At 32.4% G+C, this 25600-nt stretch overlaps 1 protein-coding gene across 2 annotated transcripts in view; it reads right to left on the bottom strand.

Annotated features, from left to right (window-relative positions):
* The window catches only part of LOC140436564 (uncharacterized), a 158581-nt gene extending 133168 nt beyond the window's left edge, over positions 1-25413 (bottom strand). For both annotated transcript variants that reach the window (XM_072525488.1, XM_072525490.1), the window contains exons 1-3: positions 25086-25413; positions 12400-12501; positions 10741-11065 (exon numbers count right to left, since the gene is read on the bottom strand). In XM_072525488.1, coding sequence (XP_072381589.1) covers positions 10741-11065; positions 12400-12501; positions 25086-25202 — 544 coding nt within the window. In that variant the 5' untranslated portion in view covers positions 25203-25413. The remainder of the gene's footprint in view (positions 1-10740; positions 11066-12399; positions 12502-25085) is intronic.
* Between the last annotated feature and the right edge of the window lie 187 nt (positions 25414-25600).

Raw genomic sequence — 25600 nt, 5'->3', positions numbered from 1 at the left:
ATGTTTTACATGCCACAGAAGCCAAGATATTGCAAATTTTACAAGCGTGATTTATTTTAAAAAAGTTCAAATCTAAAAAAAAAACGGAGCTCAGATGGTTCTCCATTCTACTTTTCCGAAGAGGTATTTTACGAATACCATCATTTTAACGGGTTATAAATTTTTACTTCTTTACCGCATATGCCATCTGTAAGCTGGATCGCACAATTCAGATCTTCATTTAGAGTCCCTTCAATTTTCAGCTCTTACTGTTAATAGACAATGGAAGTATGATTTTAAGAATAAAATGCTTTGGTTTTAAATATAAAATGCTCTCTTGGCTCGTAATGGTCATAGAAGATTCTTTTTTTTTTAGAAAGTGTGTTTTTCATCAGTTTTTCGTTAGCCTCTATATAAGTTTGTGCCATAAACGATATCAAAGATATAAATGTTTATAAACAGATTAAATAACCTATAAACTATTTGCTCTGATTGATATTTAGCGCACTGTAATAACTTATTAATTTCCATAATTTCAAGGAGCTATGTTATATGTTTTTGCACAAAAAAGAGTTATTTTAATTTATAAATAACTACAAAAATAAGGTTTTTTGCAACTATTTCGATTAATAGTTTCTTGTATTTTAATTTGGATACTCTCAAAAGTTACATTACTTTTTATGATCTACAACTCTAAAAAAAGCTGAAAAAATCTTAAACAGATATTTAAAGTCTCTAAAAGGTATATGAGGGGTAGCTGATGACAATTATGTGAAAAATTTAGCTAATTTTGCTTTGCTTTTTTTTAAACAATCGTAAAAAGTGAAAAAAGTTTATGCGCATAAAACGTTAAAATAAAAGTTATAGATCATAAAATGTTCTCTAATATTGATATTTTTATAATTAAAATACATAAAGAATTGACCGAGATAATTTAAAAACCCTTATTTTTAAAGTATCATTTATAAATGTTAATAACTTTCTTTTTGCATAACGATATGTAATACAACTATTTAAAATTATGGCAGTTAATGAGTTTTTAAAGTGTGCTAAATGTCATACAGAACGACCATACAGTTTATGAGTTATTCAATTTGTTTATCCAGTTTAAACAACTGTACCTGTCCAAACAGTCACTCTAGGGATATTTTGTAAATAGCAATCGATTTTTTATGGCTTCGTTTTAAACTATTAAAAAAAAACATCAAGAATATAATAAATTTGTTTTTAAAAATCAGTTTGAAGAGTAACAAATTTTTAGCATATAAAAATTTTTAATAACTTTGACTTTTTTATGTCACACTTGTATGTAGGCTCAATATAAAGCTAATAAAAAAAACATTAAAAAAAAACCAAAACCTTCTATGGCCCAGAGGAAATCAAATAGCATTTTTTTTCTTGTTTAAGAAATTGCAAATATTTTCATTGTTTATTAACATCAAGAGCTGAAAATTGAACATTGTAAAAGAATATCTAATTTTTATAATTCGATTTATCAATAGCATACACAGTGAAGAAGTAAATTATTTTGAAACATTAAAATAATGGTACTCGTAAAATATCGCCACAGAAAAATGCAAGGGAGATCTGTCCGCTGCAATATCTCAGCTTGTTTCTTGTTAGTGGTTATAGAAAGTTCTGTTTTTTTTTTAATTGTGCTTTTACGCCAGCTTTTCATTGAGCCTACGTACAGCCGTATGACATGAAAAATATCAAAAGTGGTATAAATGTTTAGAAGCTAAAAAGCACTTTTGCAAACCGTTTTGTTTTATAATAAGTTTAATAAAATGTTGAAGTTTATAAATAAAGCTTCAAATAATCGATTCAAAAAACATCAAATAACTGTCAAAGGTTAAACACCCTTTTTAAAGTTCCTAATGGATTTTAAAGATTTAAACAGTGTTAAACAGATAAATTAATTCATCGACGAGTTAACAATACGAAGCGAAGTTCTTTAATCACAATGTGATAAGAAAACGAGTATCAAATTTGGTTTTATATTTCAATAGTCGAATTTAATTGTGGCTATATTGGTTTAATTAAAGAAAACCAGTGAAAATCCCAAGAAATAGGCGAGATCCTTTGTTTCTTTCTTTCCAGTTTGGGAGAGGGTCCTTTGGGTACTCACGTTTAGGTATTGTGTTACGGTCTGGGTAACCAGAACTACACATCATGAACAGCAATTAAATATTTACATTTACACAAAACAACTCCAGTTTCAACCCAAAATCATATGTCGTTGCCGCAGTCTCTAGCCCTCCTTCCCGTTCGTTTTCTAAAAGGGGACAAGTTATTGTCATGCACTCCATTTTGAATACTGTTTTATTTGAATATATTAAAGAAATTGATAAAATAGTTTATCCAAAAAATATTACTTTTAAATCTCGCATTTCGAATAATCGAATCTACATTTTCCTCACTTCTACCGACATCGTTGATCAACTAATACACCGAACGTCATAATTAATTTCACCGTCATCTTGATCTGCAGGCTTCTTTCTGCGACCAAAAGAATCCTTATTTCAAATGTATCTCCTTCCATCCCGCATTCACTAATCGAACAGTCCCTAAGAAATACGGAACATCAGATGATCAATAGGCATATATCATGAGTTTCCTGCTATATGTATATTTTTACTTCATCTTTTGCCAAATTTAGACACAATATTTAATTAAGTAAGAAAACTTTATGTACTTCAGATACTAGCCCAAGTCTAGTTTGAAAAAAAAAAGTTAAAAATAAAAAATAAAAAATAAAAAATAACCTTAAAATATCCAATCCCTTTTTTAATCAAAAGGTTATACTTGATAAAATAAAAGTTTTGGAACAAATCTGGACCTAACCATATATACTCTTTTCTTCCTTCACCCTTTCCTTATTCATCCTTAGTTTCACAAGATACCAATTATCCGAACTCTTCTATAAACTATTTCGGACTAAAAGCTGCACTCAAATCCTATAAAAACACAAAAATTAGGATTTTCTATAATTATCTTGAAAAATTTCTCGAAAATTCCTTAGGCACCAACGACCCTCTAAATGAAGCCAGTAAATTTATCACTGACATACCGCTGACAATCGTTAATGAAAGATCTTGCCCTAATCTATACTAATATAAAAAAAAATCATTACAAAAAAAAATTTTTGTTAAAATCCATTATAAAAGGTATATAAATTAAAAAACCCAAATGGGCTATGTCATGAAGAAAAAAGGTTTTCGGAATCTATATTCCATCATCAGTGTCTAGGTGAACATGTTTTAAGCCGCTAAATATCTGGGTAAAAACCCGTTAAAAGTTATACGTTACAATTTAGTTTACATTATTTAGTCTTATATATTAGGATGTTAAAGCTACCAGTGGATATAATAACATGGCAAATGTTATCATATCCACTGGTAACTTAACCCTGGTGAGGTCCCAACCTCATATAAACTTATACAAAGTGTAGTAAATCTACTTCAAGATAGATCTAACGAACTAGGATTATCACTTACTGAGAACAAAACCAAATTAGTAAAATTTTCCAGAAGAATTTTCACTCCCTTAACCAAAATTTTATTTAACAATTCTCTACTTTCTGTTGTTTCTTCTTCTTTTTAGAGTGCCATATCCCTACGGAACGTCGGCGACTACCATGCTTACAATATTTTTATACTGATCTCGGTCTTGCGCTACGTGTAGCAATTGGTCCGCTGTCAAACCTGTCCACTGCCGCAAATTCCTCAACCAAGAGAGTTTCTTCCGTCCTATCCATTTCTTTCCTTCGATTTTACCGTTGAGAATTAGCCGAAGGAACTCATATCTTGGTCCTCTGATTATATGTCCAAGATATTCTAGTTTACGCCTCTTAATAATATTTAATAGAGTTCGTTGATGTCCCATTCTTCGAAGAACTTCTTCGTTTCTGGTTCTGCTAGTCCATGGAATTTTTAGTATCCTTCGATACAACCACATCTCAAACGCCTCGATTTTATTCATGATATCGGCGTTTAAAGTCCAAGTTTCACATCCATACAAAAGTACAGACCACACGTAGCATCTTGTAAACTTTTCACGGATTTCCAAATTTAATGAGTTATTGGATAATAGAGGCTTGAATTTTTGAAATGAGTTTCTTGCCTGTTCAATTCTACATCGAATTTCGAAGGATAGATCTAGATTTTGGGTAATCCAACATCCAAGGTATTTGAATCTCTGAACTCTCTGCAGCGGTTGTTGGTTTAATATCAGTTGGGTTGCGCCGATATTCACTTTACTGGTCACCATGTATTTAGTTTTATCAATATTTATCGACAGTCCCCAATTTGTGCATTCAATGTCAACTCTATTGATTAGCTCCTGCAGTTCTGTTGTTAATTAATGTAAAATTCTCGGTTTTATGTTTGACTCCAGATTAAATTGAAAAAATCCAGTCTCTGAACTTAAAATCAATTGTTTTAAAAGGTTGAACATTTTTAAAACCCTCAGTCATCTTTAATGGGGTGCCGATAAAACTACTTCTAGGTCTGAGCGCTTTTCGCTTTAGTCCTATTGAGAGTGTATACCGTGAATCTAATGAACTTTCTCCTACCCTAAGACGATAATCACTTCTACTTTCGTATGCTGCATTAACATCCGCAAATCCATTTAATCCCGTTCATTCCCTAATTGCCACAATGGCGTTTTCTTCCATTAACAATAACCAACACCTTATCATAAAACCTATACCTCAATTAATTTGTCCACTACTTAAAAATATTGACCTTTTTCAGACTAGTTCATTTCCTCTAACTTTACTTCCCCTCTGGGCTAAAGATCTCCCCTCAATATATACCTCACTCACCATTTTTAACAAACTTGAATCTTCTAACCTTCTTATAAAGAAAGCATTTTTAGAATTTAATTCTCTATACAGATGCTTCTAAAACTACCACTGGTATTGGTTGCGCAGTAACCACTAAACATGAACTTGTAAGATCATCTCGGTTACCCGTAATATGCAACGTTTGCACAGGTGAACTATATAGTATTCTGTTGGCTTTTAAATGCATTTCCCATCAAAACAGACATATTGCCCATTTGTTCAGATTAACTTTCATATATCCGTTTAGTCAATACAATTTTCACTGACCACCTATTAGTTCAAAACATTCATAACATATACCAAAATCTCTTTGCTTACGATATAAGTCTCTCTCATATGGCTGCCTTCTCACACCGGAACTACTGGTAATAAAACAGCAGATAATTTTGCCAAAGAAGCTACCAACCATGGGGTGACTGAAGTCACCCCAATTCAACTAGCTAACGAATCTCGAAATTCTTTTTTAAAAAGTCAGTAGAGGATACTTGACAAAACTTATAGCAAAAGAGCAAAACAACTTTTCATAAACTTCAATCTTTTATTGGTCATCTCTCCCTAGACTTCATAACTAGAAGAGAAGCATCGACTATTAGAAGACTACGAATCAACCATACCAAACTTACCGACTGCAAACAATTCACCAACCTGTATAAAGCACTGGACTTGAAACCCTCTCTAAGGAACTAGAGAATCATCTACCTCTTCCTCAACTGTAAATTGTATATGTTGATTATGATTGTTGAAAATGTTGACTATTTCATTATTTTGTGTTTAGGAAGTGCCAAAACTAAATCATCTACATATCTTTTAATAAAAGGAATGAAAAAAGTGTAATTGTTGATACAATCACTGATAACATCATCCATGACTAGATTCTATAGGACTATCAAAAATTTGTTTTTGGTAGTGATATGGGATCTTTTTTTTTTCCTAATATTGTTCTGAAGCTATTTTCTTGTTTCATTTTAAATTAATTACTATTTAAATGGGAATAAGCCACAATTAAAGGTTAAAATACGTTTATTGACGTTTCAATTTCAACTTCGGAAATCGTTCTAAAAAACAAACATGTTTGAGAACGATTTCCGAAGTGGAAATTAAAACGTCAATAAACGTATTTTAACCTTTAATTGTGGCTTATTCCCATTTAAATAGTAATTAATTTCTTTTTTTTCCTATCTAAAAATTTTTTTTCTTATTCTTATATAATATATATATATATATATATTGTAATATATATATATATATATATATATATATATATATATATATATATATATAATTTAATTATAATTAATATATATATATATATAATTTAATTTAATGTATTGTGCAGAAAGTTGCTTTTTTTCAGTTGTGTTAATAATAATATTGTTGTAGGTAATGCTGCATTGGAAAGTCTGGAGCTACCCGATTTAAAAAAAAAATCTATGCAGTAAGCATTTTGACGCAATGCAAAATATTTACCCAGTACTGCTATACCAAAAAAATATAGTGAGGTAGAAGAGGAAGGTTCTTTAACGACACCACGCGTTTTTCATACGTATTCATTAGAAAAACAACCATCAACCAGTGCCAATACTGTTTCGCACAGTGATAATTCTGAACTTGACGATTTTGTTGATGAGCTTTTTAGATATGCCGTTATCACCATTGGTCAAGACAAAAAGATTTCATAATTATCACACACTTTAAACAATGTAAATGTTTTAATGTAAACAATTTTGTTTTGTTTTTTTACCTTGAATTATTATTTTGTTAATATTGTCTATGGTGTAGATATCAGAATTTTGATAAGTGTTATCTAACTATTAAAATAACGCGAATTTAATTTTTGCATAAACAGTCAGATCGTGCGAGTTGATTGAAAAAAACATTTTCATTTATGTAAACAGAAATACAAACATGGTGTGTATATTATAAAATACATAAATAAATAAAATAAAGGGTACTATTTATTAAAGTTTTGTTAATTATTATTCCTTTTATCCCGACACATAGATTAATTTGTCCCTAAATATGTGGTGCCTCTTGTTGTGGCATATCGATCTGTTTATTTGTTTCAAAACCATTATCAAAAAACCATACCCATAAATTTACTATATTTTCAAACGTCATTTTAAATATTAAAAGATTGAAAATTTAATTTTCTCAAAACATACATAAAACCATTGTTTAAAAAGAATTTTTTTTTAAACAATGATAAAACTCAAGTCTTGACTAAAAAATAAACCTCCGCATGAGTGTTCTAAGACGATAGCAGTCGAGTCTATTTCAATTAAATATTTAATCCTTTTCTAACAAATCATATAACCAAATTAAATATCTGGTAAACTAATAAAACTTAAAAAAAAGGCAGCATTTAACTGCTTCATTTAAATAGATTACTAACCGGTTTAGATTTATCAAGTCTCAAAGTAGAAAAACAATTTGAAATATTCGCTCGAAATAGTCAAGTTATCTTTCACAAGACGCATACAACGATAATAACAATAAGCATTTTATTAAAGTCTTATATTTTCTTCACAATCTGGCACCCGTGTACGGGTTTGCATTAGTTACCAGACTGGTAGAAATATACTCGTATAGAATCCTGCTGAGAATTAAGTTTCTGTTAATAGTTTTTTAAATTTATTACTAGAGGCCGCCATATGACGGCAGAAGAAAAGTCAAACGTTTGTTCCATAAGGATTGTCTAACTAGTCCTATTTAAACAATGCTATTAGTCTTAATTTGAACCGTGATTAAAAATTTGCAATTTTCATTGAAAAATAACACCTTTTCGAGCGGTTTTTTTTCGAATAACTTGAGAAATTATGCATCTAAAGAAAATAAGAGTAAGAACAATTTTTGAAAAAACAAAGAGATTCGTTTTTTGCAATACAAAGCGAGATGGTAAGCGAAAGGATACTTTTTTGTGAATGATAGAATCGGTACATTCAACTTGAAATAACAGAAAACTGATCGATCTTACGGGTATAATGCTGGCAACACTTTTTGTAGTGCTTGAAAAGACAACTGAATATGTACTGTTAAATGTCGATTGCATTCAAACTAAGCGAGATACGGTGCAAAAAAGATCGATCACTCATATATTTTAGAAAAAATGAGCAATATATAATATATAACCCCGCATCCACCAAAATTTAAATACATTATTTTCCTCCTATAATACTGTTACGATAGATAATGACGTGTCATATGACTCAAAACTGTAAATATATTATGACTAATTCTTTTCTATTTCTAGTAATTTCGGCGCTCAGTTGAAAGACCTATTTACCGGAATTCTGAGTCACCCACGATTTCCAGAGGCAGGTCGAATAAAACCAGCATGGGTGACCTTCTGGGCTCTTCGATGGGTGATCGCCGTGATTCTCGAATAACGGGATTTTATATTTAAAGAGGAATTTTGTTATAAACAGGACAGTTAGTTTTTGAACATCGCGTCGGGTTTTAAAATGTAACGCACGTATTATAATAAATGTAGATAAATTATATAATTATTGGTGTAAAATAAATTAGTAATAAAGACTTTAATAAATTTGTAAGTGTTATAAATAGAACCTTTAATAATAAATAAAAACAATAAATTAGATTAATAAAAACATTACAATACCATTTATTTTAGTGTTATTTCTACGTTCAAAAAGTTGGACTGGTTTAAAACGAATGGTTTAAAAAAAAAGGATTCAGTATACCTTTACTGGTTAGTGAGGGCACCCAATATGCACCAGGAAGCGCTGATTAGAGGTAAAAAAATAAATATGGCTATTTTATTATTATAAAAGTGTCCCCCAAATTAAAATGCATCTTTTTAAGACGCCCTCTGCAGTGGTAAAAAAGAACTAAAAGTGTCAAAAAAAATTTTTTTGTATACCTCAATTCTTTCTTAACAATGATAGAAAAAATTATGACCACAAATATAATAATTTTTTTTGTTCAATATTTAAAAACTGTTGTTTTTTCCAATTTAGAAAGTAAAAGTCACCTTTATGATAAGGAAGTTTTATTCAAGTTCCGGTATAACCGAAATTGGTAGTATGTTCTAAATATTTTAGATAAATTGGGCATATCTACAAACCTCTTATAACAAATTTTCAGATATTAATTATATGTCAAAGGTCTAATTGAAACTCCAAAAGAATCACCCTGTATATTCGCATATATCAAGTAGTATAGATAAAGGATAATGCGTTTAAAATTGGGATTTTGCTAGGTAAAATCTTCACGTCGGAAAAAATACATTTCTCCAAAATTCGAACATTTAGTTTACAAGATAAACCTTAGTCCGGTCCTGTATGATTGCATTTTCGTAAAATCAGCTGTTTGTTGATTTGTAATAGACCAACCACATGATGAAATTTATGACAGAGATAATAATTTGAACACACATTATATTTGTAATCAGTACACATAATTTCTTTAAGACTAAAATTTCGCTAAATGTTTATTCAACATGTTAAATCTTGTATAATGTAGACTTTTTGTTGATTTTATATTGTTTTTAGTATTAATTTCTTTTTTTGTCTTAGAATTAAAGTCAAATATGAATAGGCGAACAAAACCAAAGGTTTCGCAGCCAATATCCTAACCAAACATACAACATGTCGAGGCTTTAAATAGGATGAAAAATGGTAAGGCAGTAGGACCTGACGGAATACCTGTGGAGGTTTGAAAGGCTATAGGAGAGGAAGTGTTGTGATAAATAATGAGTAGGATATATGATACAGTAGAATGGTATCACCGTATCAAGATAATGACCGGTTCATATCATTCCAGTCCAGTAATCCAGCGAATTAATCCAGTCCAGTGCTGGACTGGATCATATCGTTCACATTTCACATTATTCTAGTCATTCAAAAGCTATAAGATCAATAACATTATAGTAACAATGCTTTTATGAACTGTCCAACGTGTAATCAAGCACTGGCTTGGCCGTTCACACTATTCCAGTAGCGCTGGAGTGGACGAACTGGAATGAAAAATAGACCGTCATTTCAGTTAACTGGATTGGACTGATCACTGGAAAGTGGAAAGCGAATGAATCTGGTACTCTGTGATCGACAAATCAAAGAAGGACTGAAAGGAGAAATATACAAGAGTATGGTGAGGCCTGCGTTGGTGTAAGGCGGTGAAGTGTGGCCTATAATGAGGGTTCAGGAAAAAATACGGTGGATGTTGGGTAAGACTATAAGGGACAAGATCAGGAACGATCAAAAACAAAGACTGCAATGGTTTGGTCACGGCAGACTTTTAAATGAAAACTATGTGGGACGAAGGATAGAGCGTTAGAAGTTGAAGGAAAGAGTAGTAGAGGAAAACCGAGGAGAACATGGAAGGACCGTGTGGCAGAGGACTTAAAAGAGAAAGGTTTGGGTGAAGAAGACACGATGGACAGATAAGAGTGGCGAAAAAGAGTAAGAAACAGCGACTCCTAAAAAGGAAAAAGCTGAGGAAGATGATAACACATGTTGTGTATCTGGCTGGGAAATAGTACACTTTATGATCGGAAATTTTGAAACTGGGGCATCTTCCCTTTGAGACTGTATGAAAAGCTTCAATTTGGCACTGATCATAAATACTATGACACTTTTCACAGCGTGATTTTGTCCAGAGTGTATGAAGGGAAACGCCTCAGTTTCAGATTTTCCGATCATATTCTTAAGTAATCCACAAAGTTGCAGCTTATGGTTTTTCTTCAACTCCTTATGATGATTTACTGTAGACTATTAATTAGCCACACTATGCGTATAGTAGTTTCCGCCAAATAAACAAATCACAGCTATCAAAAAAATAGAAATTGTCAAAATATAACTACTAAATTTTCTCAGTTTATAAAAACAGAACTGAGCTCTGTTACGGCTAAGTTATTACAACTGCTTGCAAATTGTACCATATAAAGAAAGACTCACCCCCTTCTCTCTGCCTCGTACTAACTGTCTTCATCTTCGGAATCAAACATTGCCTTGATTCCAGAAACAGTTCTTCCTTGGCCAGATTGTCCAAGCTGCCTCCATGCATCATATTCTCCGAGATGGAAGACGGTTTCCGGTGTCTATCGTGATGTCTTCTTCCACCGTGATGTCCACCACTACCGCTACCGCCATCAGCGCCAGCGCTGTGACGGCCGTGGTGGCGACGGGCCGCAGAAGGATTGTAATGGCGAGCTTCTTCGGATCCGCCAGCACTAGTCGCTCGAGCGATGCGTTCAGTTTCTTCGGCTTGAATGAGAAGATCCTGCAAATAATTTAGGTAATCCGAAGATTAAATCGATAATACGTACAACCGTTAATCAAGTTATAATTAAAACTATAATAGTACTTAAAGAACCCTAGAGATCTATTTGTGATTTTCTGTGGGCTTCTTATTGATTCATATGTAAAGCTGAAGCTAAGACTCTTGCTTTGCATGTCTTTAAAGTTTCGTTTGTTTGCTTGTTGTGCTTGTTAAAAATTGCATAATGTAAAGTCGAGTTTACAAATAGTGTAAAAATGTTCTCCCTTTAAAGTTCTTGGTTAACAATAATTGGAAGCTCGTCCTTATCTTCAACACAATAAGCACCAATAATCCCATGCCCAGACACAGCACACCAAAATGGTAACTCGTTCACTGTGGAGTAGTTTCTTTACACTGGCATCTGGGTGTTAAGGAGATAACTTCTCTTACACGTTTGTTAGCAACATTTAGTCTTTGACCAAATTAAATGTGGTAAGGATAACCACCAAAAGATTTGAACAGTCGACGTGCGAATGTTTCACTGATATTCCGTTTATACGCAGTACATCGAAGGTTTCGTTTTGGAGACTGTAAGATATGATCGCGAACGCGTACTTGATTGTCGCAAATAAGAACTGTTTTTAGACGACCGAAAGAGCTCTGGCGCTGATACAACACACTACCAGTGTTACTGAATTCCTCAACGATTGCTAACATTACACTTTTACTGGAGGCCGCCTTGTTGAACACTTGCTTTAAACTTAAACCATTATTCCGTATGAGCGGAAATAATGCTCTATGCTCTAAACACTTTATCATCAGTTTTGAGAACCATTTCACGACGGTTTTAATAATAGATCATTCTAATATGACGTAAAAGTCCATAGCCCAATCAAATAAATACGTATCACGTGCACAATATCACAGCCGTCTAAATTTCGGTACTATTTTGGCGAATAAATTGCATTGGTGATAGTAAGTGGGGAGTGGTGAGAGAAATATGACAGTTGAAGATATAATAAAAAAAAACCTTTTAGTTAAATAAAATTCGCCCCGTTTTTGATTTTTTTTTACAACAAAAGGGCATTTGAAGATATTCGATGTGTTTCGTTTTCCGGTATCGCACAATTTATAGACGTATTAGTAAGCAATTATTATTATTAATACATAATCGGGAGTGCAAATACAACTCCCGAAAGGGCTATTAACATAAAACATCAAAATTTAGGATAGTGATGTCAGATTTCAGGTTTCTGCAAAGGTATTTCCATGTCTCAAAAGTTAAATCACTTTTTCAGCTTTTCCTAAGGCAGATTAAAAACTTAAGTTGTAATAAAAAAAACGTTTTTACTTACCTTAAACAATTTACTTTTTCCTTCCCTATCCTTAGGATTCTTGTAGTTAATAGCTTCATCCAGGAGTGCCTTTAATTCCCCATCGTTCAAATTTGATAATGTCTAGAACAATGACAACACAAACAGTTATTTATAAGAAATATGAGACTGTTTACATCCTGATTCATTACTTAAATAGTATTGTCAAGCTCTATTGACATTAAAAGGCAAGGACAAATATTTGTTTTATCCACTGATAAATCCTCAGGAAAATATTAATTTACATTTTAGTTGAAGTTGTAATTAAATTTGATTTAATAGTAACAGAATTAAAGATAAGAACAATAAAACATTTAAAATGACTTGTCTGTTGATGACTTGATTGTCTGTTTTGTTCAATTCTTCATTGTTATATATTCCATACTCCTGTGTATCTTGATAATCTTAAATTAATTGTTTCATCTATTCTTATGTTACCTGTATAAAATATAAAAACTCATAGGTACTATTATACTCCATTCGCTTAGCTCGGGCATATTTTGACAGATTCATTGTCGGAAACCTACAACACAACAATTCCTACTTCTCAGTATTAATAGCTCAAGTATCCTACAATTGCAGACTTGTTTCTTTAAAAAGGAAGAATTATTCTAAATAGTGGAAGTGTATACTAAACCCATCAAATTTTGGGTAGTATATATTTAAATAATATATTTTAGTTGTTATAATTTAACATAACTATTTATTATATGGTGCAGATAAATAAATATTGATTGTCGGTAATTCGCAAAGTTCTATTTTATTTACTATTTAGTTTGTTTACTATTAATATTGGCTATGAGTTTGTGTGCTTGGTTGTATAGTAATTTCCAGCCACTTTTAGTCTGTCAAAAAGTAACTAACTTCGCAAAAAAATAATTACTAAATTCACTAGACAGTTCGGACTGGGAATAGCGAACCGAGTATAAAAAAATCGTTCTCAAAATACCGAAGTGGAAATTTTAACGTCAACATAAACATTTTCAAATGAAATTGTGGTTAATTCCCATTAAAAATAATAAATAATATTATCCCAATATAGGCCAGTGTCCTATTTATAGATCCCTGAAAATTTTATTTTTTTAACCCTTAAAATTTGTTTGAATGAAAAAAAAAATGCTTGGATATTTTAGGCTACAGTAAATATTATAATGGATATTTCAAATATCCTTTCAATAAAAAAATTATAAACATAGGACAAATTTGCCGTCTTCGTTTAGATTTACACTTTTAATAATAAAAGTACATATCGGCCCTTTTTTATCGTTTACTGCATTATTCTTGTTAAGTACCGTAAAATGGGATGAAATTTATCCAAAGGGGCGAAATTGATAATTGCGAATGATTCTGAATATTTTAATTTTCCTTGAAATCTAAGAAGCTTAACAAACGGTTGACAACGTCGCTTTAGTTAGTAAACACTAGCGTAAAACCTGTGATTGTTTAGATAAAGTATTAAGTATATTTTTTTATGGAAAAATGCTTGTTTTAATTATGGCTAAGTATATATTTGATCAGTTTCTTTAGCTTCCTAACTTTCTAGTGCCCGAGAAAAACTACAAAAAATGTGCCATTTTAACTAATTATTTTAATTAGTATCATAATTTACGCGGGAAATTTCAAAATTCACAATGGGGCTAATTTGATCAAATTGTCGGGCGAAATTGATCTCGATCAGAGGCGAACTTGATAACATTTTTTTTAAGAAATCTTAAATTAGTGCTTTCTTTTCAGAAAAAATGGTTCGAAATTATATAAGAAAACTTAGTGCTTCTCCATATAAGGACTATTACGAAGTAGGGGTGGAAAATGCCCACCACAAAGTTCTTGAGGAAGGATGGTCCTTACGTCGCGTTGTCGAAGAATATAAAATTCGCTAAGGAACCCTTAATAACCGCTATATTTCCCCTTGACTAGCGAGATATAAAATATTCAGCCAAAAGTGTTTTGGATGCCCAGGGTCGACAAGTGCCTCTTTTCAAAAACAATTTACCTGGAACTGACTGGGTATTACTGAGACGACATAAAGGCGAAATTACCCAAAAAGTGGCGACCAATATTAAAAAACCTAAAGCTAATATTTTAGTTGTCTACTTCGAGAATCTGTGTAGAGAATTAGAAAATATTTCACCTAATAACATATTCAATTACGACGAGACCAATGTACAAGATAACCCCGGAAATAAGAAAATGATATTTCAACGCGGCACCAAATATCCCGAACAGGATTTTAATTTTACTAAAGCAGCGACGTCTATAATGATGTGTGCTTCGGCTTCAGTACTGCTGTTACCACCATATATAATTTATGAAGCAGAAAAAATGTGGTTACAAAAGACTGAAAATGATCCAAAAGGATCACCTTGCTGTACTAACAGATACTGCTCTGTAGGTTCATCCCACCATGGATGGATATATTCACAGACATTTACGAATTGGTTTACTTTGACCTTTTTACCACATGCAAAACGTCTTGAAGGGCAAAAAATCATCATAGGAGATATACTTTCGTCACATTTTACTGATGAGGTGATATCTTTATTCGAACAAAACAATGTGGGCTTTTTATGTTTGATCAAAAACTCAACACATTTGACCCAACCACTTGATGTCGGTTTTTTCCGTCCCTTGAGATGGCTTGGAGGGAAACTCTTAGTGATTGGCAAAACTGTCACCCCACATTAACCACAATAGATAAGAAAGATTCTCCAAACTTGTTAAACACTACTCTTCAGCACATGGACAAAAAAACAAACATAGTGGACGAAAACAGCGGTATAAAACGAATTATTGTTTCCTCCTTTACAGCCACAGGAATTTACCCTTTCTCTACAAAGAAAGTTTTAAATAAGTTACCTAAAGAAGATGAAGAAATAGAGGGCCAAATCGACAACCTTTTGGTACATTTTCTAAAGGAGAAAATATATTCAGCTGCACCATCCAGGCGAAATATTAAGCGAACTAAACTAAATGGCAAGCCAAGAATAAGAGTTGTAGCTCAACAACCTGACGAAACTGAAAACGACAGTGAAAAAGAGCCACCAAGTGATAACGAAACTGAAAGTGAAACATCTAACTTGGATGAGTCTGACAATAATGATGGGGTTGAATATTTTGCCTATAACAAGGATAACATCAAAGAAACAGTTTTTCTGTTAGTAAAGGTATTGGGAAGAAGAAAGATGAAGCAATACTATCGCTATGTTGCAAAATTCAAAAAGCTAATGAAAAGGACCTAGACGTTGTAGAATATAAATCTACAGATGAAGTGAAAAAGGCTTTCAAACTGGTCGAACATGATAAATTTTCGGTTGAAGTGAGTGATATTATTGCCATTTTCCCCTATCCTGAATTCCTTAATTCAACAGAAACATTATCTTTCATATATACTCGGACCGGTATGTTTAAAAAACGGGTTGAGGTAATAGAGATGTTAAAATTATGTTTTTTGGTTTTCTACATTGCAGTACTAGCCCAACTTTGTCATTCTTTGGTGTAAGCATATTAAAGTTTATTTTTCATGAGCTGTTTCATACGATCATATTAAAGTTTACTTTTCATGACCTATTTCATATGATTACAATTTTTAGAAAATATTAGTTTTTAATGTATATGCGGTTCAGTTTTTTTTAATACCATTGATGACTTTTCTTTGTGAAACCTAATTTAGGGCGTAAAATATTTTTGTTTTTTAGTGTGAATAAAATAAATCTGTAGAAAAGCAAATTGTGGTTTAAATTGCAATGATCAATTTAGCCCCAGTATACATTTTACAGAATTCTTACATTTTTTGAAAAATATTTATAACGTGGGGTGAATATGGTCGACCGGCATTACATATTACTTATGCTTTTTTTTATTCACTTAAAAAGGGATGATCAATTTCGCCCCATTCATGGTATTAAATTGTTCATCCAGTTGTTTACATTTTTTAGTCAAAATCTTAATCAAAAAAATATTTTTTATGGAGAAATATTTAATATAGATCTTGCTGAACCATATTAGTAAAAAATATGTAGTGAATTTTACAATTTACTATTATATTTTTGAATGAATAATTTTAGAGTGATCAATTTCACCCCATTTTACGGTAATGTTTATTATAAACATAAATTCATGCATAAATATCGAAAATATAAATTGTTGAATTGTCATTACAAGGTTTATTATTATTTTTTTCAAAATGTGCAGCATTTCAGGATTTATGTCGACTGTGAATCTGTGTACAAGTCGTTGTATTTTTGTTAATTTTACTTTGTTTACTGCATAAAAAGGTTTATATTTCATCATACACACATCAAAAATGGTCTAGAGTCTAGGAGCAAGCAATGAAAGTCGTTTACTTTTAAGAAGAAATATTTTTTTGTTAAAATAAAATTTGTTTATTATTGATTGGACATATCACAATTTACTATATCGGTTTATGTTTTTGATGATCTTTAAAAAAGGTAAATTTTTTGAAGTTTATCTATTCACCTTAAAAGCATATTCAGTACAATTCTTGCTGCAAGTGTAGTTAGAATTTATTGTTATTGTGGTTTTAACTAAGTAAATATGCAAAGAAATCACCTTGATCGTGAAACACAGCTACGAGGTATTGGTATGATACAGAGTAGTATGAACATCCTCGACGTGGCAGAAGCTGTGCATTCTACCAAAAGTACTGTAGAGCGTTTTCAAAAAACTGGTGAGTTTTCGAAACATCCTAACATGTTTTCATTATTTTTTGTTAAGTGTCCAGGTCTCTGAACCATATGTTAGGACTGGGCGTATTATTGTTTTGTAGAGTTTTATTTTTGTATTTCTCGATATAATTGTGGATTTAAAGAGGAGATTGAGCCCAAAATAGCATCTGTTGGCCGTGCAAATTCTGCGGTTTATCTCTGCGGTAGTATTATTTTCAGTGTTAAGGAGCGCTCCCAGGTATAAAAATTTATTCACTGCTTCGATGACGTTGTTTTCTATAACAAGTGGCCGTAGGATTTGTTGTTGCGTGCTTATATTCATATACTTTTTTGTTTTGGTAGTCTTTATTATTAAACCTATTTTTATAGCTGATTCTTTTAACATACACACATTTTACATACGCCTCTCGTACAGCAGTTTCCGTTCTTCCAACAATATTGATATCATCAGCATAGGCAAGGATTTGTACTGATTTATTATATATTGAACCAATGATTGTGATTTGTGACATACGTATTACTTTTTCCAGAGCCAGATTAAACAGTATACAGGAGAAAGTGTCTCCCTGGCGCAGCCCATTATTTGTTTTAAAAGGTTCAGACCGTTCCCTCTGAATTCCTACTCTACATTCAACTTTTTCAAGAGTTAGCTTTGTTAAAATTACCGACTGATTTGGTATTCCTAGCTCTTTCATTGCTTTGAACATTTCTCTTCTATTTACAGAGTCGTAGGCTGCTTTGTAGTCTGTAAATATGTGATGAGTATATGTGCCATATTCCAGTGTTTTTTCTAAAATTTGTCTTAAGGTTGCAATTTGACGAATTGTTGATTTACCACCTTTGAAACTAGCCTGGTATTTTCCTACTATCCGTTCTGCATATGGTGCCATAGTACCGTGGAAAATATGTTATAAGTTGCATTTAGAAGCGTAATTACTCTGTGGTTAGAGCAATAGATATCGCCTTTTTTGTTTATGGTGCAAAATATTCCAATATTCCAATCATTGGGGAGGGATTTCTGTGTCCATATGTCTTTTATAAGCTGCTGTAATGCTATTATGGTATTGTGGCCACCTTCTTTGTATAGTTCAGCTGAGAGATTATCTATTCCGGGTGATTTGTTATTGGCTAGTTTTTTAACTGCATCTTTAACTCCAAGAATCGTTGGTGGTTCCTCTTCCCTCTCGTGTTCCCCTTGCGTCATCTGTTTCGTCTTCCAGGTTGTCTTCTTCTTCCTCTATATTAAGTGCCTGGTTAAAGTATTCTACCTATCTATTCAATACACCTTTTCTTGTTGTTAATAGGTCGTCATTCTGACTTCTGCATTGACTGTGGTTACTTTGAATTCTTTCGCCTCGATTAAAAGGACTTCATCAGATATGCCTCATTATTTAGGTGTTCATATTTAAAATGAACTAGTTTGCCTCTTAGGAGAGAAAATAATACATGGAATTATATTACTGTTAAAAACTAGCAAATATTTTTCTATTACTTTATATTCGACTCCTGATTCAAGTCATAAAGAGGTTGTAGTAAGGTTTCTCTCTCTCGCACCCAGGTGGCAGATACGTTCCTGTATGGGCTTCAAACGTTTGTAAAAGTTCGCGGTGTATAATTTGTACTTTACAGATAACTTAATGAATTAGTACTCACCCGTCTTACTAAGTTTTCGAAAACTAGTCCGTCATATAATTTACTTCTTAGTCTGCTTCTTCATACCCTGATTTAAAATCAATGAAAAGATAGAAGTTAGCGACATTAAATTCATTGGTTTTTTTCTAGTATTTACAAATCTGGTCTGTTGTGATCGACAGATTTAATGCCAGTTTGATACTCACCAACAATCTCCCTGGATATGCAATTAAACGACCACATTCACTGATTTCTCTTATTCATATTCTGTTTTTATTGCACAATTAAAGTATTAATTGTGCATAAATTTGGTCTTTTTTTATTCACGATCCATAGTTAAAACCAACAGTGGCCTTGATTTTGATAGAGTTTTCTAGTTTTTCTTTCAACTTGCGTGATACCTACATTCTTCGATATAAATACGATCGATATAGATCCTACACATCTGTTGACTTTTATTAATATTTCCTTTCTGATTTCCCAATTTTATTAGTACAGTATACTCCCTCTATAACGAACACGGTTATTACGAGGTTTCGCTTATAACGAGGTACATGAGATGTCCCGTGAAATTTGTATTCAACTATAAAGCTCTATAGCGAGGCAAATCTGGTTATAACGAGAGAAAATAAGATCAAAAAACGTATTTTTTACGTTGTTGCTTTTTTACTTTTAAATGCCGCCCGCAATAAACTCGTCGGAAATTTACAATTTATGATTCACAAGTGTCATTGTAGGGGGTTGACCATTCACACTTAATAATAAGAAGGTCCTAATAGACAACATGTGGAAAGTGCTTTGAACGTTGTAAGAAACTACCCAAAGACAAAACGCAAATGAAAAAGCATACAACTGTTTCACATCTTTAGAAAATATGAGAGATAGAATACTGGACAATTTAACGCAGTCAAAAATGACAGACTTCTTCCAATTGCAGAAGCAATAGTTTATGTTATCCTTGAAAATACGCTTTATACAGATTTACAGAATACATATTTTTTGTTTTAACGTATATCATTGACAATAAAAGTAAATAACTTTTTTTCAAAAACGCCATTCAAACAATATTTAGCATCTTATGTTGCTCCGAATGGCTTCACTATAGGAAGTTAATGTTTTAGAAAACTACATATTCATATGTATGCACAGTATTATTGTTGTTTGATATAACGAGATCGGCTTATAACGAGGTAATTAGTCTGGCATTTCAGTTCTCGTTATAGAGGGAGTATACTGTAATTAATGCATCTAAATATACCAAGTTATTGACATATTCAAATATCAGTTTTTCTAAGTTTCTTCATACCACAGTAATGGCATACAAGTAACATATACATTGCGTGTCTTTTGAAGTGGATCATTCGAATTATTCAAAAGAAAACAAGATATAAGCAACAATGTTTTTTTGTAAATAAAGGCTGGCCCAAAAGACATATAAAACTTTAAAAATAAAATTTAACACTATCATAAAGATAAAAAATATCGAAAAAAAATTTCAGCAATATTTAAAAAAAAACCAAATATATCGCAAATTTCATTGATGAATCTTTCATCCAATATCTTATAGGCCCCTCTTATTCTTCAGACTGCCTGTACTTTTATAGGTATGCTCAGAACCAATGATCGTTTGAACCATTGATCCAAAGCGTCCTACTCTTCTCTTAGAGCTTCAGAAACTTAGATTAATTCAGAAAGCTCTTTATGTGTTCCTAGCTAGGGATCACGAAGATTAAGATGACATTGAACGAGGAGATCACTAGATACGAGTTAAACCGAGCTATTCTAGAGCTAAATTCACAACTTTTGTTCGGTGAGTCAGGGCCGGACTGGTCCATAAAAAAGGCGCCAACCCAAACTCTTAAAAAATTCGCCAGCCAACCCAAACTCTAAACAAATGCGCCAGACTCCCACCTCCTAAATTTTTTTGAAATCCTAATACATGTTAAGTAAATCAATTAATTTGCGAGTTTTTTTAAGTTTAATTTAAATCCATAAAATAATTATTTACTATTTTTATTGGGAATAAGACACAGTTTTTAAGTTTATTTTGACGTTTCGATTTTTACGTGTAAATTACTTAAACAACGCAACAACTTAAATATACGCTATTGGAGCTGGAATTATCGCGGCTCCTGGCACCAGACTTGCCCTCCAACTGATCCTCGTTAAAGGGTTTAGAGTATACTCATTCCGATCACGAGGCCTCGTATGAGTCCCGTATCGTTATTTTTCATCACTACCTCTCCGTACCGGGAGTGGGTAATTTGGGCGTAATAACACGATTTTCGGCGAAATCGGTAGCTACATTATCTTTGGGTAAAGTTTCAAAAAAAATTCAGCGTTAAATTTTTTTATGGATAGATGCTAACGAAGGCAAAAGGCGCACCTGGCCGCGGAACGGTAGGCCAGTCCGGTCGTGTCGGTGAGATAGAGCATTATCATTGGCAAGAATAAAATTTGGGCCCAACTGACGAGCAAACTGACCAACAATTAAATTAATAACGAATGCAGCATATCTGTGGCTATTCTTTGTTTGTCAAGAATAAGTGGCTTTGTGCGCAACTACAAAGAAAACCCATATCAGATAGTAGAGTGGAGATACTCCTCCAAATACAAATCTTTGAAACATATTTTGTTCGAGTTTTCTCCCTCCTAATCAGAATCCAAGCACCTGAATGATACAAAACAAATCTAAACTCCATTGTGCTGTAATCTAGTGCTAATGTTGAATAGTCCAAACTCTAAGGCTCACACCGTTGGCTCTTGGTATCTGGAGATGTCGAATACATTGTATTGCTCAAATCTACTTTCCTGTAATCTTCAGTGAATAGTGGTACAACTGAAGTCAATATTAGTAATTGGCTGAAGCCTACAAGCAGTTAATGTACGATTTCTTCTAGATGTCGTTATAATAAAATTGTCCTGTCTTCTGGATGTAGCTCTTTTACAATCACCTCTGTGCCGCATATTAGCTCTACCAGTTTCCTAGAAACGATTCCAAGTCCCTTTAATCACACATTGACAAAAGTTGAAGATTTGGGCCACTTCTTTTTGAGTGCGATTCTTTCTTCTTCTTCTTCTTTTGGTATTTTAACCCTGGATGGATCTTTGCCTGTCTGGCTATGTCCTTCTATTCAGATCTCTCTTGGGCCCTTCTCCTCCATTGTCTTATATTCATAGTTTTCAGGTCGCCTTCCACGTCATCCAACCATCTCATCCTGGGCCTTCCTTTTTTCCGCCTTCCTACCGGCTTACACTGTAACATCTTCTTTGTCGTTTTTGTGTCTTCTTGTTGCTGAACATGTCTCAGCCATGATTCTTTGATTTTTCACAAATCTTACAATGTCATACCCTTCATTCAGTTCATTAACCTCGTCGTTTCTCCTGATTCTCCATGTGCCATCTTTCTCTTGTGCCAGGCCATATACTTTTCTCAGTATCTTTCTCTCGAATCTCCTGAGTTAGGCTTCCTCTTTTTTCGTCATTACCCAGGTTTCACAACCATATTATGTTTCACGGGTCTAATCAAAGTTCTGTAGATAGTCATTTTGGTTCTTTTGTCTAATAATTTCGATGTCACCAATCTTTTATAAGCGTATGTATGATTTCCACTGGCAATGCATGCATTAATTTCGCTACTTACGGAATTCTTCTGATTGATTTCTGTGCCCAGATATGTGAAGGCATCCACATGTTCAATAGTATAGTTGTCTATTACTATATTATTTTCATTCTCAAGTGTTCTTTTGATGGTCATGTACTTAGTTTTTGTTTCGTTTATTTTAAGCAATCTTTTTTGTGCTTCAGGATCAATTTCCTTGACTGTTTCCATTAGTTGTGTCATTGAGAGCAATTGCTGTTGCAAAAGGACCTCTACAAGGGCAAAGTTTTTGAGAGAGAAAGCCTGCATAGTAAAATAATACAGCACTATAGTGCCATCTGGAAATAATAAAAAGTGACTCATCTTTAGTAATAATTTGATAAATTGCCCTGAACTTTTAAATCGATTAGGTCTTAACACTCTTCATGGAACTAGGCATACTTCATTCTTTCATCTACCATTTCATCAATTTAATTATGAATACTTCAAACCTCTTACTCATATGGTGAGACTATGTAATAGGTACCAAAGTGATCTGGCCTTATTTTTCCAGTCCTTTGAACAATTTAAAAATGTGATAAAGAGACTGCTATTTGTGTGATATTACTTTGTATTCAAGTTAATTATTAGTTTTTGTTAAACTTTACTAATTATTTTCCAATGTTATGCTTACTTTGAAAAATTTTATATATTATATTTTGTTCCAATGTAAATGGTATATCTGTTAATAAATAAATAAATATATATATATATATATATATATATATATATATATATATATATATGCTGCTTAGTAATAGTAAGTAAAATGGCTCCCCCAGCCTCCAAAATTACTGGTTCTTCGAAAATAGGCATAGAATTGATGGACATTTTCAAAAAACACATGTCTGCAAGTGGAGCAGTGAATGACAATGGAGTGTGGAGAAGATGATACAACTTCGAACTTTATAGAATATACTCGTAAAACATATTAAGATAGGATGTCTGAGGTGGATAGGCCATGTAATGCAGACGGAACAAAATGACCCAGCTAGAAAAACACTCCTTGATAGACCCATTGGTCAGAGAAGAAGAGGAAGACGAAGACCCAGAACAAGGTTCCTTGATAACATCGATGAAGACATGAGAAATATGGGAATATATGCTTGACAGAGAAAGACTCTGGATAGAGATGACTGGAGAGAAATTCTTTAGCCATGTATATACTTTGCGTTTCTTTTATAGTTATTTGTTCTGTCATTTTATGTCTTCTAAATGTTTTGCCCCTCTCTTTAGTTTATCTGGTATATCACCCAAAAGTAATCATTCTCTATTTCTACAAAAATTTGTAAACTCTTTGATGCTCCTCTTGATTTTTTTAACTACTTTGCTTCTAAAATTGAATTAAGTAGGCAAGGTCAAGTTTTATCAAGATAAAGCACATATTTACTAAAAGGGACTTTATCCTAACCACTAAAAATCAGATGGTTATAATGTACCTACATATTCCTGGTTTTACAGTATGTTGTGGAAGGGTAGACCATTACAATACAATTACTGAAAAAACTCTTTTGAAATGTGATTTTATTGACAAATCCTCTGAATATGCTGGATAGATTATGTTACTAATGGGGAAGTGGGGAATCTGCAATTAACAAGAAATTACATTTACTGGGAAGAAATTACATTTACTGGCAGAAGTACCTTAGTCATCTTGTGAGACACAATAAATATCTCCTCCAACAACTTGTCCCTCAAGGAAAGGTAAATGGCAGAATTGATGACTCAGATGCAAAATTATGCAAGTGGTTTATAGAGCTTTTTAGACTAATTGCAATGAAAATTAGTTCTGATTTTAATAGCCAACATCAACAATATGTAGAGCAATAGGAGAAGAAATTTGTTACTAATTAGCTATGTATGACTAATCTGAATAGAATAAGGCAATGGAAGAAGAAGTTTGTTGGTGAAAAGAAACCATGAAAAATCAAATCTACAGATTAACATTGGAACCTAATCAATCACATCACATCACCATTCAAGATGTACTTTTTGGCAGAAATTTTAAAACTCTTATACTCTGTATACTCTCATTTAGATTGTAAACACAATAAAGCATCAGAATATAGAATGGTTAAAGGAAATTCTTGTGTCCAGAATAGATGTTTAAAACAGGACCTTGAGATAGTCCCAAACAATCAAAAATACATTCCAAAGAAAACTAAGTTGTACAATCATATTTACAATCAAAGTTAGCATATTAAACTTATTACTAAATTTACTTTATATACAGATTAAATCAAAGCAGATTTAGTAATAAGTTATTTAACATATCAGTACAGTTGCTAAGCCATCAGAAACACATGCTATATGAAAACTGAGAATTCATTGACAACTATCATTCTACCCTTCAAATATGTTTTTAAAGGACAGTTTACAAGAAAACAAGAAATATAAAACTAAGCAAGAATTAGGTTTTCCTGGTTTTAATATCCATAAAACTGGTACAGTGTTTAGCAATTCTTTCAAAGGTTTGAGATTATGAGTATAAAAATATACTTAACTACAAAAATTTACTATATAAAAATCATTGTCAAGTATTCTTTTATTGGTAGGTAAATTATAGACACGATAATATATTAAGTCAATAGAGCTTTTAGTCGAATCCTACGAAATCTGCATATTTTTAATTATGACAACAAATAGGTGTATACCTACTTTCTCGTAACCAAAACTGGATTAAAAAATAACTGATCTAAAATTTGACGTACCTTTTCGTCTTTGTCGTTTTCTTTTGTGTTATCCGAAGTAGCAATTCTTTCTGATTTACTCTTGTCACTTTTATCAGGGGCTTTAGGAGTATTATCATTTTCAGGAGATGGGGCCATTTTTAAACCGAAATAAAATTGTTACTTGTACAACAACAGCCACTTATCACATATACCACATTTTGGGTTTATTTTGTTTGCACATCACTTAGATAACTTACATTACCTACACTGTACACTGTTTTTTAATATTGCAGTTTTTTTCTGTCCAATATCCACATTTTTGCAGTCCGCCATTACACTTACACTTTTCGTACATATCCAGTAGAGATGCGCTGCTATTTCTCTCACTGCTACTTTGTCACTGTTACTTCACTATGACAATCTAGGAGTGATAGTTTTAAAATAATTAAGTACTTCTAAATTTTGTGAGGACTTAAAAGCTAGACAAATCCTGTGACGGAAAGTTACAACGTTAATAGTATTTTTTAAAGTATAATGATGAACAATTATTAATT

This window comes from Diabrotica undecimpunctata, chromosome 3 (assembly GCF_040954645.1).
Source record: "Diabrotica undecimpunctata isolate CICGRU chromosome 3, icDiaUnde3, whole genome shotgun sequence".
NCBI lineage: Eukaryota > Metazoa > Arthropoda > Insecta > Coleoptera > Chrysomelidae > Diabrotica > Diabrotica undecimpunctata.
The sequence above is the reverse complement of the archived record's forward strand: the minus strand, read 5'-3'. Positions and strand labels throughout refer to the sequence as shown.